Here is a 17,949-nt window from a genome sequence, read left to right on the forward strand (position 1 = left end):
TATTATTGTATATGTATGGATGTGTGTGCTTGATCAGTTAAAGTCTTTATTATGGAGTCTGACAGCAGTGGGGAGGAAAGACCTGCGAAATCTCTCCGTCCCACACCGTGGGTGCCGCAGTCTCCCACTGAAGGAGCTGCTCAGTGCTGTCACAGTCTGCTGCATGGGGTGGGAGATGTTGTCCAACAGGGATGACAGCTTAGCCGCCGTTCTCCTGTCACTCACCACCTCCACTGGGTCCAGAGGGCATCCTAGAACAGAGCTGGCCCTTCGGATCACCCTGTTCAGTCTCTTCCTGTCCCCAGCAGAGATGCTGCCGCCCCAGCAGACCACGCCATAAAAGATAGCAGAAGCCACAACAGAGTCATAGAAGGTCTTCAGGAGTGGGCCCTCCACTCCAAACGACCTGAGTCTCCGCAGCAGGTACAGCCTGCTCTGCCCTTTCCTGTAGAGGGCGTCTGAGTTATGAGTCCAGTCCAGTCTATTGTTCAGATGAACACCAAGGTACCTGTAGCTGTCCACAGCCTCTATGTCCATACCTTGGATGTTCAGTGGTTGCAGTGGAGAATGCTTGTGCCTGCGGAAGTCTACCACCAGTTCCTTGGTTTTACTGGCGTTGATCTGGAGGTAGTTCAGCTGGCACCAGTCCACAAAGTCTTGGGTCAGTCCTCTGTACTCCTTGTCGTCCCCATCAGTGATGAGGCCGACTATTGCAGAGTCATCAGAGAACTTCTGCAGGAAGCACTGGGTGGAATTGTGGGAGAAGTCTGCAGTGTAGATGGTGAAGAGGAACGGAGCCAGAACCGTTCCCTGTGGGGCCCCCGTACTGCAGACGACCCTGTCCGACACACAGCCCTGAGTCCTCACATACTGTGGTCGGTCGGTGAGGTAGTCCAGGATCCAGGTAGTGAGGTGATGGTCCACTCCAGAGTTCACCAGCTTGTCCTTTAGAACCGTGGGAAGAATGGTGTTGAAGGCACTGGAGAAATCAAAGAACATGATTCTCACAGTGCTCCCAGCGGTCTCCAGGTGAGCGAGGGAACGATGTAGGAGGTGAATGACGGCATCATCCGCTCCAATGCCAGGCTGGTAGGCAAACTGAAGTGGGTCCAGTGATGAGCTTATTAGGCGCCGAAGCTGAGCCAGGACCAACCGCTCCAGGGTCTTCATCAGGTGGGATGTCAGAGCCACCGGCCTGTAGCTGTTGAGGTCCTTGGGGCGTGAAGTCTTTGGCACTGGTACAACACAGGAGGTTTTCCAGAGCTGTGGGACTCTTCCCAACCTCAGGCTCAGGTTGAAGAGGTGCTCCATCACCCCACACAGTTGGTCCGCACAGGACCTGACGACCCTCGAGCTGATGCCATCTGGACCCGCTGCCTTCTTGCCGTTAATCCTCCTCAGTTCCCTCCTAACCTGGGTGGTTGAGAGAGACAGGCTGGAGCCTTGTGTTGAGTGTGTATTGGATGCTGCAGTTGGGGGTGGGGGGGAGTGAGCAGGGTGAATAGAGGAGGTGTGAAGTGTCTGAGGTGGAACAGCAGCAGTGGGGGTGGGTGAGTCTGCAGCCGATGTTGCAGACTGCCTCATGGCTGAATCAAATCTGTTGAAGAAATGATTCAGTTCATTTGCCCACCTCACATCCCTCCCAGGCAGAGAGTTCTGCTGTTTGTGGCCCGAGATGGTTCTGAGGCCTCTCCAGACTTCACCAACGTTGTTTTGTTGAAGCTGGTTCTCCATCTTCTGCCTGTAGCTCTCCTTCCCATTCCTTATCAGTCCCCTCAGCTCTCTCTGCACCCTTTTCAACTCCTCTTTGTCTCTGGATTTGAAGGCCCTCCTCTTCTGCTTGAGGACGGTTTTAATTTCTGGGGTAATCCAAGGTTTGTTGTTGGAGAAACACCGTACAGTCCTGGTAGGTACAGTGTTATCCACACAGAAGTTTATATAGTCAGTAATGCATGTAGTAAGGCTGTCGATGTCCTCTCCGTGGTCATCACAAATCACCTCCCACACAGTCGACTCAAAACAATCCTTAAGAGCCTCCTCGCTCTCCTCTGACCATCTCTGTACTGTGCGGGTGGCTGGTGGCTCCCTGCGCACTAAGGGCTCATACACAGGGACAAGGTGCACCAGGTTGTGATCAGATCTGCCCAGGGGAGGGAGAGGTGATGAACTGTATGCCTCTTCTGCATTGGCATACAGTAAGTCCAGTGTTTTATTGACTCTGGTTGGGCAGGTCACATACTGGGTGAAGGTGGGCAGTGTGGAGTCCAGTGAGGCATGATTGAAGTCCCCTGATATTATGAGAAGGGCTCTCGGTGATTGTGTTTGCAGTCTGCTGACCACAGAGTGGAGAGAGTCACAGGCTGCATCCGCGTTGGCCGAGGGGGGGACATACGCTGTTATCGCGATAACATGCGAGAACTCCCGGGGCAGGTAGTACGGACGCATGCTAACGGCTAACAGCTCAATGTCTCTGCTGCAGAGTTGCTCTTTTACAGTGATGTGCCCAGGGTTACACCATCTGTCGTTCACAAAAACTGCCAGTCCCCCTCCTTTCCTCTTACCGCTGTCTCTGGTCCTGTCCGCTCGCAGCAGCTGGAATCCCGGTAGTGTCACGCTTGTGTCCGGAGTTAGCGATGTTAGCCACGACTCCGTTAGCATCATGATGCTACATTGCCGGTACTCCCTCTGTGACCAGGTTAGCGACATGAGTTCATCCATCTTATTGGGCAAAGATCTTACGTTTCCAATAATTACAGAAGGAAGAGATGGTCGATAACGTCTCCTTCTCGGGCGACGGCGCTCCTTCCCAGCACGACACCCCCGTCTTTTCCTCCTCAGCTCGCTGGGAATATCGGGTCTGTCCGCCGGCAGTACCGCTGCAGGACGTAGCGCTAACAGCTGATCTTTACTGTAAACAAAGGATCTCTGCTCTGGGTCCCCAGACACGGGTGAAAAAAGTAGAAATAAACTGAGAAAAACGACCAGGACTAGCACAAAGCGGTAGAACATGGTTGCAGAGTCTAATTACTAATACGTTAGTTATAAAAAAAATTACGAGAAAAAAGATAAGAAAGAAAGAAACTCAGAATGAGCAGAGCTGCTGTAACAGGCTGCCGCACACGGGGGGCGCCGGAAGAGGGATGTATAAAGTATCGGATCAGTATAAAGTACTTTTTTTGTATAAAGTATCGGATCAGTATCGTCGATACCACCCTGAAAAGTACTTGGTATCGGATCGGAAAGGAAATCAGTGGTATCGCACATCACTATCAGGGACACATGGCGCTGTGAACAATTCAACCAGAAACTTGCCTTAACATGTCCAGTCATGTTCTATAAGTTTCTTCCGACCACTGCATGTGGAGAATTGATCCAGGTCTGTTTCGCCCCTGAAGAAACACAACTGAGACATTTTCATTATTATCATGAGGCATCTGAATGCAATATCAATGCTGTAGATTATATTATTAATGCAATGGTAATGATGATGATTATTAACAATAGCAGCAAAATAATTTCCCTGATCTCCACACTCTTCAGTGAATAATGCTCATAACTATAATCTTGTGACATGAGCTGTGTGTAGTGATGGTAAATTTGATTCTTTTTACTGAATCGAGTTTTAATGAGTCACTCACCAAAGTGAATCGGGGGTTTTGAGTCATTTGATTCACTGAGTCAGTTGACCAGAGAGTGCAAAAAATTTACATTTTCACTCAAACTTAATTTGTTTCTCTTTTCATGTAAATCCCAGTGCTAAGATGAATGATTCTAAAAAAAACAACTATTCTATAGAGCAAAAAAAGAGCAAAAACATTTCTAAAATTAAGCAATTTCCTATCAAAATTGCTTAATAAACATTTATTTTGTTTATTTTTATTTTATTAGTATTTTCCTTAAATGTGTTAAATATATATTTTCTCATCGAAATGTCCACTGAGCTGCCAGGGGGCGGTAATGCACCTTAATATTGGTTGCCAACCAAGAAGAAGAAGAAGCTGTGAGCCAGGAGGGAGGGGGTATGTCACTACCCGATCCGTACCGGAAACCCGATCGGTACCCCGCATGCGCGAAAGGTGTCTACTTCCGGTCGAAGCATTTTACGGTAGTTACAGGTCAGAGTATCTGTTAAGATTTTACAGTTTTTCTCAAATGTTAAAACACAAAAGCCAATCCTGTAACCCAAATGACCAGTAGTCTAAACACATTTACTAAATGTAGCCACCATATTCCAGTACCATAAACACATGTCACATGAAGACACAATTCACAAAACACAACCCTCTGTACTCATAAATCTAAACACATTTTTCCTTGCTAAAACACATGTTGCAAAACAACTCTGCTCATATTCTCAAATGAAAGCCCATGTGATGCAAAATGCTTGCCACAGTCACCAATCTTTGAACACAGGGAACACACCTGGCGTCAGTCACTACACACAATGACTCAAAATTGAAGACACTTGTTGCTAATGCTGTACCCACATGTAAAAGCAAGTTCAGAGTGCACAGTATACTGAAGATTCCAAACAAACACAATGGATGAAGGCAGAGTCAGGGGAAGAGGAATTTGATGCAGAGGAGGGAGAAGAGCTGGCCCTGGAAGAAGAGGAGCAGGCCAATGAGGAAGAGGAGTTCAAATGACAGGAGGAAGAGGAGCGACCAACGAGGAAGAGGAGAAGGCCAACATGGGAGAGGAGAAGGTCCAGGAGGGAGAGCAAGACAACCTCGCACCATCATTACGGACGAGATGCGAGCAACAGCTCAGCGACATGATGCCGCACAGTGATTGTGGTGTGTGTGTGGTGTGAATAACGTAAATAAAAAAACTTCACACCCTGTTCATGTTTTCAAGATTACTGTTGTGTGCAATAGATTCTGTTTTTGCATTGAGTTGTGTTACAGTAGTGTACGTACATGCAGGATTTTCTATAGATTTATACTACTCATATGAAACTCACAAATCTAAATGCCTAATCCTCTGCAGAGATCTACGACGATCCGTTACTGTATAGTTTCTAAAATATGCATTGGCAGTTATGGAACAAAGAACCTTCTCACAAATTGAGCATTGTGTTTTCAATTGTTTTGCTGTAGTGTGTAATGCTGTGTATAGTGTTTACAGTTTTGACAGCTTCGAGCTGCTCTCTTGGTGTGGGAGTTTGAGTTTTGAAGTGGGAAGGTGTGGTTGTGTTTATGTAGCTTTAGAGAAGGGTGTTGTGTTTGGACATTGGGGGACCTGGTGGTAACGTTTGTGACATGTGTTTTAGCATTTGAGAAAAACTGTAAGATTAACAAGTATCTCTTAAAATGATCTCCCGATCCTTACTGTGCATGTGCAAAGTCGGACTGTACAAATCGGGTCTACTCGATCCCTACCGCGCATGTGCAGGAGTTTTCTTCTTCTTCTGTTCGTTTAATGGCAGTGTACTCCCCAGTGTACGAGGATACCGCCACCTGCTGACTGAGCAAATGAACCCTATTGTAAATTGAATTAGTGTCATTACAAACGTGTGTTAAATTTGATTTAGTGATAATCGAGTGTGTTTATGCTTGTCTGTGTGGAGAGGATTGTTGGAAAAGTGATGATAATGTCCGCTATCACTGTCAATTGCCAGTAAACACTTCATCTGGCTGCTGAATCTTCGCGTGACATATTATAAAGTCTGTATTATTAACTCTGTCATTAGGCACCATTCTTCTTATTTTACGGCGCTGTTGTTCAATCGGGGAACGCTCTCTGTTGAGGAAAAAAGCAAAAATTTGTTGCGGATACGGATTATGTAGTGTTAAATATATATATATATAATTATGTAGTGTTAAATACTATAATGTCCCGGTAGTCGAAAAGGAGGTAAAGCTGTTGAGAAATGCTAGGAGTTAACTGGGTGCTAACCGTATCATTCAAATATATTGAATGTCGCAATGTTGGCAAAGAGAGGAAGTGACGTAAGATTTGCGCATGCGGGGTACCGATCGGGTAGTGACAGGGTGAGAGTGATTCGTTCGCTCGCTCTATGATTCAGCACAGGAGGGAGGGGGTGAGCGAGTCCTGAGTGATTTGCTTACGCTTACGATTCAGCACAGGAAGGGAGGGGGTGAGTATGGGCTCAAAATGTGGTCATAAATGTTTTGTACTTGTAAATCAGTTTTGTACTTGTAAATCAGGATTTGTATGTGTAAAAAGAATTTGTGTGTGTGTAAAAAAGATTTGTATGTGTAAAAAAGATTTGTGTGTGTAAAAAAAGATTTGTGCGTGCGTAAAAAAAGATTTGTGCGTGCGTAAAAAAGATTTGTGTGTGTAAAAAAGATTTGTTTGTGCGTGCGTAAAAAAGATTTGTATGTGTAAAAAAGATTTGTGTGTGTAAAAAAGATTTGTGCGTGCGTAAAAAAGATTTGTGTGTGTGTAAAAAAGATTTGTATGTGTAAAAAAGATTTGTGTGTGCGTAAAAAAGATTTGTGTGTGGACTTAGCCAAAAAAAACCTGCAAGTTACAACTACGAATTTTGACCCTATTTTTCTTCCTTTCATCTGATTGGTGAATGTCATGTCAATCACAAATGTAACAATCCAATCAGAGAACAGATGGGTTTGGCTGTCGGAGGGGCGCTTTTTTTGAACTGCAGGTCTTTGAAGGGAATAAATGCCCTTTTACATGCCAACCCAGCGTTTTCCTTCATCACCACGAAGGAAAACAGTCTGTGGTCGTCCAAGTTTGGTGATTTTTGTGTCACAGGACTACGTGTTTAATACAGGGACTTCCACAGCCTTTTCAACAGCGCTGCAGACGCGGGGGGCAGTGTTTTGGAAATGACGGTCTTCATTACAAAGCTTTCTTCGTTATGAATTAGCATACATGTTTTTATTGAACATTTGAGGAACTAGCAAAAAAAACCCACAAACTCTTGTAGTTCACATAAAGTCACAGATAAAAACGACAAGGAGCAGGTGCATCTAGTACAGGTAGAACTGCTGCAAAAACCCACAGAGCTCAGCAGCCAGCAACAAATTCTGGATCCTTTGCTTTTAGTTAGCAATTAGCATTAGCAGCACATCCTGCGTCCAATGTGAAAGGACTTTTATGTTGCGCACTGTGACTCACAGCAATGGTCCCGGGTCAGCCTTGACGTTGTGTTAAACTAATCCTAAAGTAATAATGGTATTTCTAACCACTGACATACCACAACTTTATCCTTTCAACAGCTGCTGAAAGTAAGGGGACCTAACTGCTATCGGATATTTATATAGAGATTACCCTTCAAGGACCTGCAGTTCAAAAAAGTGCCCCTCCGACAGTCAACCCCATCTGTTCTCTGATTGGATTGTTTAATTTGTGATTGACATGACATTGACCAATCAGCTTAAAGGAAGAAAAATAGGGTCAAAATTCGTAGTTGTAACTTGCAGGGTTTTTTTTGGGCTAAGTCCACGCACAAATCTTTTTTACACATACAAATCTTTTTTACACGCGCACAAATCTTTTTTACATACGCACAAATCTTTTTTACGCATGCACAAATTTTTTTTACACATACAAATCTTTTTTATGCACGCACAAATTTTTTTTACACATACAAATCTTTTTTACAAGTACAAAACCGATTTACAAGTACAAAATATTTATGACCACATTTTGAGCCCATACGTGAGTAGCTCAAATGTGCTGTTAGCATGTTAGCAGAGCGATGCTACTGTAAACTGAGGAGCTATTTTCTTGATGTGAGCTTCTACTCGGGGTTTTTTCTTCCCTGCACGATACATGCACGATAAAGCTGAAATTAAAACATCCAAGATCTTTTCCTACAGTTTGCTTTCCCAGTCAAATTGAACCATCTGCATTTTCAGTTTCACAGTCCCTCAGAGTCTTAGAATAATAATAATAAGAGTAAATCCTAACTATGTGAACTGATATGTATATTAAAATGTAAAATCTTTAAAAGCCAATGCCATTTTTTCTTCTTTGATTACCTTTAATATTACCTTAAAAAACAGAATAAAACAGCTTTCCACTGGAACCTATTTGTGAAAGCTGGTATGTAACTTGTAGCACTACGTAGTCTCTATATATGAAATCTTTGCAAAAATAAATTATTATAAATTCAGCAGGTCAAATCAGAACAGACTTTCCTGTCACTGCATCTACTCAAGTAATTTATTGTATTTATTTTATCTCATTTTATTCTTGTATACCGTGGCACATTTTTATGTTTATTTTATTTTGTTAATTTATGCGCTTGAATGACAATGAAACCTTGAACCTACTGTTCAGCATTTGTTTTAAGTCAGTGTTCTTGACCACAAGCTGATGAATCCTTCTAAATTTATTTCAACCTAGCATATTTGCCATTAACATGACTGTGGCTGAAAACTAAAATGCCTACAGATTTTGACTTTCTTAAAAACCTTTCGCATCACAAGTTCATACACCATAAACCTCACTACATCAGTAAACACATACATAATAAATTCAAATTTAATTCAAATTTAAAAAAGAACACACACGTCGGTCTCCTGTCTTTAGTATCTTTATTCTTATTATTTTGTGAAAGATCATCAAAAAAACATTAATTTGAACTGTGGCTGATATGGGTTGGAGAATTTAACATCTTAGACAAAAAACTCTGCCTCACCACTTGTTTATGACCTCTAAAATAGCCTATTAAATCTTTACCAAAGAAATAAGCAAGTCTCTCAGGACTTCCCGAAAAAGAGCTAAGATGTGCCAAGATTTCTCCTGAAGCTCTTTGCATGCTGATGTCACAAACCTAAATCCAGACAGGAGACTTTGCATATAGTCAGGCTTCAATCTCTTCAGAGGAAATTACATGTATTTACTTTCAATCCAGTCGTCTAGCTCTACTTGCCTAAATATGATCATGAGATTTTAAGACAATATTATTTAATGATCAACAAAATACATATAAAGTGAAAGGCAAGGGGACCTAACTGCTATCGGATATTTATATAGAGATTACCCTTCAAGGACCTGCAGTTCAAAAAAGTACCCCTCCGACAGTCAAACCCATCTGTTCTCTGATTGGATTGTTTAATTTGTGATTGACATGACATTGACCAATCAGCTTAAAGGAAGAAAAATAGGGTCAAAATTTGTAGTTGTAACTTGCAGGGGTTTTTTTGGGCTAAGTCCACGCACAAATCTTTTTCACACATACAAATCTTTTTTACACACGCACAAATCTTTTTCACACATACAAATCTTTTTTACACACGCACAAATCTTTTTTACACACGCACAAATCTTTTTTACACATGCACAAATCTTTTTTACACATACAAATCTTTTTTATGCACGCACAAATTTTTTTTACACATACAAATCTTTTTTACAAGTACAAAACCGATTTACAAGTACAAAATATTTATGACCACATTTTGAGCCCATACGTGAGTAGCTCAAATGTGCTGTTAGCATGTTAGCAGAGCGATGCTACTGTAAACTAAGGAGCTATTTTCTTGATGTGAGCTTCTACTCGGGGTTTTTTCTTCCCTGCACGATACATGCACGATAAAGCTGAAATTAAAACATCCAAGATCTTTTCCTACAGTTTGCTTTCCCAGTCAAATTGAACCATCTGCATTTTCAGTTTCACAGTCCCTCAGAGTCTTAGAATAATAATAATAAGAGTAAATCCTAACTATGTGAACTGATATGTATATTAAAATGTAAAATCTTTAAAAGCCAATGCCATTTTTTCTTCTTTGATTACCTTTAATATTACCTTAAAAAACAGAATAAAACAGCTTTCCACTGGAACCTATTTGTGAAAGCTGGTATGTAACTTGTAGCACTACGTAGTCTCTATATATGAAATCTTTGCAAAAATAAATTATTATAAATTCAGCAGGTCAAATCAGAACAGACTTTCCTGTCACTGCATCTACTCAAGTAATTTATTGTATTTATTTTATCTCATTTTATTCTTGTATACCGTGGCACATTTTTATGTTTATTTTATTTTGTTAATTTATGCGCTTGAATGACAATGAAACCTTGAACCTACTGTTCAGCATTTGTTTTAAGTCAGTGTTCTTGACCACAAGCTGATGAATCCTTCTAAATTTATTTCAACCTAGCATATTTGCCATTAACATGACTGTGGCTGAAAACTAAAATGCCTACAGATTTTGACTTTCTTAAAAACCTTTCGCATCACAAGTTCATACACCATAAACCTCACTACATCAGTAAACACATACATAATAAATTCAAATTTAATTCAAATTTAAAAAAGAACACACACGTCGGTCTCCTGTCTTTAGTATCTTTATTCTTATTATTTTGTGAAAGATCATCAAAAAAACATTAATTTGAACTGTGGCTGATATGGGTTGGAGAATTTAACATCTTAGACAAAAAACTCTGCCTCACCACTTGTTTATGACCTCTAAAATAGCCTATTAAATCTTTACCAAAGAAATAAGCAAGTCTCTCAGGACTTCCCGAAAAAGAGCTAAGATGTGCCAAGATTTCTCCTGAAGCTCTTTGCATGCTGATGTCACAAACCTAAATCCAGACAGGAGACTTTGCATATAGTCAGGCTTCAATCTCTTCAGAGGAAATTACATGTATTTACTTTCATTCCAGTCGTCTAGCTCTACTTGCCTAAATATGATCATGAGATTTTAAGACAATATTATTTAATGATCAACAAAATACGTATAAAGTGAAAGGCAAGGGGACCTAACTGCTATCGGATATTTATATAGAGATTACCCTTCAAGGACCTGCAGTTCAAAAAAAGTACCCCTCCGACAGTCAAACCCATCTGTTCTCTGATTGGATTGTTTAATTTGTGATTGACATGACATTGACCAATCAGCTTAAAGGAAGAAAAATAGGGTCAAAATTCGTAGTTGTAACTTGCAGGGGTTTTTTTGGGCTAAGTCCACGCACAAATCTTTTTTACACATACAAATCTTTTTTACGCACGCACAAATCTTTTTTACACATACAAATCTTTTTTACACGCGCACAAATCTTTTTTACATACGCACAAATCTTTTTTACGCATGCACAAATTTTTTTTACACATACAAATCTTTTTTATGCACGCACAAATTTTTTTTACACATACAAATCTTTTTTACAAGTACAAAACCGATTTACAAGTACAAAATATTTATGACCACATTTTGAGCCCATACGTGAGTAGCTCAAATGTGCTGTTAGCATGTTAGCAGAGCGATGCTACTGTAAACTGAGGAGCTATTTTCTTGATGTGAGCTTCTACTCAGGGTTTTTTCTTCCAGTTCAGAGCAGAAATGCTTTTGTTAAGAAACTGGCTGTTGTCCCCCCCCCACACACACACACACAATTTTAATTATAAGCTAGATATATTTCTACTAAGCGGATTAGTTTGCTAACAAAAACAGGGATGAGTCAGTGAGTCAGTTGGGCTTGTGAATCATGATTCACGAGTCAGTAAAGTGATTCTCGAGTATTGAACGATTCGTTCACGAATCGAACATCACTAGCTGTGTGCAGCAGTCAGGAATGGAGGACCCAAATGCAGACTCCAGGAGGCAGAAGGTGAACTCAAACAGACTTTTTGCTGGACCCAGTGAAAACTAACCTAACTGAGGAACACAAAGGCAGACATAAAACACAGCCTGATGAGGGTACAACACAACACTGACGAAGAGAAACACACTTTTTTAAATACACTGAAAAGCGGGCGATTGAGACACAGGAGAAGAGCACAGCTGGAAGCACAGCTGGGAGCAAAGCAAAACTAGAAACACTAACATGAGACATGGACTTTCAAAGTAAAACAGGAGTGACACAGAGACGCAGACTTGACTGAACTGAACTTGAATGAACATGACACATGGAACACAGGGAAGGTACAGATACTGAAACTAGAAACTACTACAACGAAATAACCTGAAAAGAACTAAAACCACGAATAACAATAATCAAGAAATATAAATAAAACACAAAACACACCGAGGACCATGACAGCTTAATGCCTAAAGCATATAAACTTAGCACAAAAAGTAAGAAAATTCATTTTGTTTGCTTATTTCTTTGTTGTTCATCTTGGCCATAAATCTTATACTGTTGGAAAACTTATTTTCCCTCTGTATGGTGCCATATTTGGAAGTACAATGCATGCAGGTATGTGTCCAGAGGGTATTTGTGGATTGGTACTACCATTATATCTGGCAATATTAAGGGTCAGGTTAAAGCCTTGACTTTGACTTTTCCTTTAAATGGAGAAGAATAATTTGCATTACTTGCATTAGTCCAGATTTCCACAGGCTTTGCATACTGAGGAAGAATTATTTGCGCATACAGGTAAATGTGTCAACCACTACCACCTCTTTCTGATAAACCCTTGTCAGTATCACATTTAGGTCCAAAGACTGAATCAGTTCTAGCATAGTAACAACTGCAGTGCAAACTGCAGAAATTTAGGACACATTTGCTCGTAAATGTAATTTTGGGACAGATCATGAAGCAGTTAACATTAGGTAAGATTCTTTCATTATCTTCTTTCATGTCATGTCATGTTTACATTACTTTTTGATAGATAGATAGTTGACTGGCAACCCTTTCCAGGGTGTACCCCTAGGAAAGCTTGGATATTATTTAAGGCAGAACGTAAAGGTTCTGCTTTAAAGGATCTTGATTATTTAAAATATGAGGAAATAAATGTTCTTACATTATTCTTATGAATGTCTTTACAGTCTTGGAAACACACCTAATTCTACTTGCAGGTCAGTGAACTCCCAGTATTTCTGAAAGCCCTGTTTCTCCTCGGGTAGTATCTCCCACAGCAAATCCCTGTCACCTTCTCAAATGATAAAATTTACTATTAGTTGTTGTCTTAATTTCAGAATTAAGTAGCAATGTGTTATGCTGGCGTAAAATTATGACCTTTCTTCCACAGGGATGTGTTTTCTACCTTTGTATCCCTACCAGATCCAAAACTTCTTATTCTATAGTCCAAAAACATGGTATGAGGCACAAAGCTACTGCAGAGAGAAATGCATTGACCTGCTCACCTTTGACAACATGAAACAGATAGGAACAATTGTTAATTTTGTTGAGAACAAATACAATGATGCTGTGTGGTTTGGGCTTTGGAAAGGCCAGACTCAGAGATGGCACTGGTCTATGCCAAGTAAAGATTTCTACAATTATTTGCCTTGGGGCTCCAACACAAATTACAACTGTGGTACATATGAAAATGGGAGTTTGTCTTCAGACCCTTGTCATTACGCCAAAAATTTTATATGCTTTGACGGTAAGAGAGTACCACAGCTACAATATACCAATATACAAATTAAGTATATTAAGTTTGTTTGCTTTTCTTTAATTTTCCTTTCTTTTTATCAGGAAAGAAAAAAGGTGCTGAGCAGTATATTCTCAGTTCAGCAACAATGGGTTGGAGTGAGGCTCAGAACTACTGCAGAACCAACCACACAGACCTGACCAGTGTGAGGAATGATGCAGAGCATCAGATAATTCAGAGTCTAGCTAATGGTATGGATGTTTGGATTGGACTCTTCAAAGACCCCTGGGAGTGGTCTGACCAGAGTAACTCCTCACTGAGATACTGGCCAGTAGAGCAGAAAATTTGGAATGAAGAAACTGAACGCTGTGGTGCTTTGTTGAAGAATGAATCTGGTAAATGGGGGCAACTGCCATGTTCTAACAAATACCCATTCTTATGTGTCTGTAAGGCCAAAGGTAGGTACTTAATTTACAGCATCTCTTGTTGTTTTTACTGTGTAAATATCTGAACTAAACACACAGAAATGATGAATGAACAATTTTCTGCTTATATGTTCCTTTCCACTTATAATAGAAACCACAGTCAAAGTGATTAAATTGAGAATCAGCCCGCAAGACTCTGGGCTGGATCTAAATAACCCTACCATACAAGAGAACATCTTGAAGCAAGTAAGTCTTGCAGATCTTTGCTCTAAGTGTTTTGCCTCCTACATTCTGCTCAGAGAATAAGAAAATACAGTATTAATGACCTACTTAAACCAGGCCAAAACATGTTGTCCAGTCCTTTGGCTGCAGCTCGGGTGGTAGAGCAGCTACTACCTGCAAGGTAGATGGTTCAATCTCAGGCTCCTCCAGTCTGCATGCCAAATATCCTTGGGCAAGAGACTAACCCTGTGTTGTTCTCCAATGCATCCATCTGAGTATGAATGTTAGATACTAAGCACTTAACAAAACGTGATTGGGTGAATGAATTAGTTGAATAAAGCGTTTTGAGTGCTCAGAGTAGAAAAGTGCTATGTAAGAACCAGTCCATTTACCATAGCACTCACTTCTTTAATGATAATTTACTTGCTGTTGTTGTTGTTTGGTAACGTGGCAAGTTAAATAGTTGATCACAGAAAATTTGGACATGTGATGTATCTACAAGATCTGAAGATCACATTATGTGCTTTTTGTTGTTCTGTTAGAACATTTTGTGTAAGATGTCAGATCTAAATGATCCTATAAACAGGTCTTGTTTTTGTTTTTTTCTGTTTTCTAGCTGATGGCTGCAACTGGAGCTAAAATAAATCTGAAGTGGAGAAAGCAATCCAGTGGAAAGGTTTTCATCAAAGAGATTCCCTAAAGTGGCTTAGAGCTTAACACCAGTTTTCTTATTTATTGATTGGTTTGATTTGATGATTTTGCCAAACATATACCAGTATGCTAAATCCAACAGCACAGAGGCAGTGTAGAAGCATAACCTACGAGTATAAAACAAATAATCCAAACTGACACTTTTTCCAGGTTTAATAAATATAGGCAACTATCTTACAAGCACCAAAATTAGATCTGTTTGACACTGTCTGAACAGCAAAACATTTCTGGATTTTTATATATATATTTATTAGGGGTGCAACGATACACAAAATTCACAGTTCGGTTCGGTTCGATATTTTTTCGATACAAAAAAAAATGTTCATGCCTTTTTAATTTGTCATTTATTAAAATTATAAATATTTATTTTAACTCAAAAGTACAGGATTTAAATTTTATGTTGCTGAAACAACAAAGTAATAAAAAAAAATTATCTATCTGATCGACAAATCACTCATCTTTGGAAAAGAGAGTTTATTACAGAGAAATGGCTCTTTCCAAAATAAAAGCTATACTATACGCTTCGTCTGGGCTATATTCTCAGCAGCATATTAAACATATCAGATCCCCATAAGGAGAATCATGTGCTAACTCAGTGAATCTGCGTTCGACTACGCCTAGGCTGCACTGTCGAGCGCAGATCCACTGAGCGCTCAACACAGACAGCATCGTCAGAAGAAAAGTTGATAAAATAAATTAAAATTCTTGTATTGTTCGATACATATGCGTACCAAACCGAAAGCACTGTATCGAACGGTTCAATATCGATACGAGTATTGTTGCACCCCAATATATATATGTATGTATATATATGTATGTGTATATATATATATATATATATGTATGTGTGTGTGTGTGTGTGTGTGTATATATATATATATATATATATATATATATATATATATATATATTCCTATATTCCTTACTTGGACTGACATTACAGAATGAAATGTCATTCATTTCATCTTCTCCTAATTTACATAATCCACACAGGTATCCATGTCTGCCAACTTCACAGAGTAGTGCAAGGATTCCTGTTTGGAACTCTGCAATTAGACAACTCATGTTGCTGATAAGAATTCCTGATAAGTTTGCAATAACATACCGTTCAGGACTGTAGTTTTGCTTAATTTGAATATATATTTGTAAGTTTGGCTTTCATGATATTTTAACGATTCGTCTTAAAATTTAGCAAGTATCTTTCTTTTAATTGTGTTCAAAATGAGTGTGCAGCACTTTTGCTTCCTAAAAAAACATATAGCCTACAAAGAATTATTATTTATGTATTTATTGATTATGTTCAGCTTAATTAACATCTTATAGTTAGATTATATTTTTATCGTATTTATCCAAGAATGAACTTTTTCTTAGGAGTCAATCAAGCATCTAATAAGAGTTTATTTTGTCTCCATGTAAACACCCACCAAGCAAGTTCTGTGTAGAATCTGCTGTTGTGGAGATCAGAGAAATATTTTACTGCTATTGTTCATGGTCATCATCATTATCATTGCATTAATAACATAATCTACAGCATTGATATTGTATTCAGATGTTTAAACATATTGGCACCCAATTAGCCTTTATTACAGGTGCAGTTATAACCACTTTAAACTGTTGAGTTAAATCTATAATCTTAAATGCTTTGGAATGCTTTTCATAATCTTAAATGTTTATATGTAGATTACATTGCATTATAAAAGAAAGGCCTAACTCTGAGTACACTCTGTGCCAAAGTAGACAGGGATCGCAGGCTTTTGCAGAGCTTGCTTGTGAAAGTGAAACTAAAGCAGAGTCTAAGTGTAAGTTACTTTGAGGAGCTGTTGGGAGGATGCTACTCATTTATAGGTGAGATGTTAATCATATTTTGCTTGTGACTGCAAAATTGTGCCTGCAAAAGAACAGTTTGTTGCAGAATGTGTGCCTGATGTTCCAGACGATAAGGCAGCGTCCGGCAGCGACAGGAAGACACCTGGCATGGAGATGAGGCGATGTTGCTTTTTCAAACTGTGTTAAAAGTCATTGTGGTTTTGAAACTTATGCATGTGATGATGCATGAGGGGGCGTCATAAATTTCCCTGATGATATAAAAACAACTGATTGTGTATTGTTAGAGAGAGATCGATGCTGTCTGCGTACAGTGTTCATCTCCCACACGTGTGTTCATTAAAATCATCGTTTGACTTAACCCGGCCGGACCAGTGTTGTTATTTTGGATTTCCTCCTATATCCCTCCTCAATATTTGAACCCTTAACACTGTTTTACATCCTTTACATTACCCACACCCTGTTTCATAGTTGTATATAAAACAGACACATGCACGATAAAGCTGAAATTAAAACATCCAAGATCTTTTCCTACAGTTTGCTTTCCCAGTCAAATTGAACCATCTGCATTTTCAGTTTCACAGTCCCTCAGAGTCTTAGAATAATAATAATAAGAGTAAATCCTAACTATGTGAACTGATATGTATATTAAAATGTAAAATCTTTAAAAGCCAATGCCATTTTTTCTTCTTTGATTACCTTTAATATTACCTTAAAAAACAGAATAAAACAGCTTTCCACTGGAACCTATTTGTGAAAGCTGGTATGTAACTTGTAGCACTACGTAGTCTCTATATATGAAATCTTTGCAAAAATAAATTATTATAAATGCAGCAGGTCAAATCAGAACAGACTTTCCTGTCACTGCATCTACTCAAGTAATTTATTGTATTTATTTTATCTCATTTTATTCTTGTATACCGTGGCACATTTTTATGTTTATTTTATTTTGTTAATTTATGCGCTTGAATGACATTGAAACCTTGAACCTACTGTTCAGCATTTGTTTTAAGTCAGTGTTCTTGACCACAAGCTGATGAATCCTTCTAAATTTATTTCAACCTAGCATATTTGCCATTAACATGACTGTGGCTGAAAACTAAAATGCCTACAGATTTTGACTTTCTTAAAAACCTTTCGCATCACAAGTTCATACACCATAAACCTCACTACATCAGTAAACACATACATAATAAATTCAAATTGAATTCAAATTTAAAAAAGAACACACACGTCGGTCTCCTGTCTTTAGTATCTTTATTCTTATTATTTTGTGAAAGATCATCAAAAAAACATTAATTTGAACTGTGGCTGATCTACGTGGGTTGGAGAATTTAACATCTTAGACAAAAAACTCTGCCTCACCACTTGTTTATGACCTCTAAAATAGCCTATTAAATCTTTACCAAAGAAATAAGCAAGTCTCTCAGGACTTCCCGAAAAAGAGCTAAGATGTGCCAAGATTTCTCCTGAAGCTCTTTGCATGCTGATGTCACAAACCTAAAT

The 17,949-nt window shown here is 39.2% G+C and overlaps 1 protein-coding gene across 1 annotated transcript; it reads left to right on the forward strand.

The window, feature by feature from the left end:
- The first annotated feature begins 12,181 nt into the window (after nt 1-12,181).
- LOC120732829 (putative C-type lectin domain family 20 member A) lies at nt 12,182-14,915 on the forward strand. The gene is made up of 6 exons (XM_040030680.1): nt 12,182-12,497; nt 12,714-12,743; nt 12,917-13,273; nt 13,366-13,719; nt 13,838-13,932; nt 14,525-14,915. Exons 1-6 carry the CDS (start codon nt 12,479-12,481, stop codon nt 14,606-14,608), a joined length of 939 nt encoding a protein of 312 aa, XP_039886614.1. The 5' UTR covers nt 12,182-12,478; the 3' UTR covers nt 14,609-14,915.
- The last annotated feature ends 3,034 nt before the right edge of the window (nt 14,916-17,949 follow it).

The sequence above is a fragment of the Simochromis diagramma genome, unplaced genomic scaffold (assembly GCF_900408965.1).
Source record: "Simochromis diagramma unplaced genomic scaffold, fSimDia1.1 OVJJ01000361.1, whole genome shotgun sequence".
Lineage (NCBI taxonomy): Eukaryota > Metazoa > Chordata > Actinopteri > Cichliformes > Cichlidae > Simochromis > Simochromis diagramma.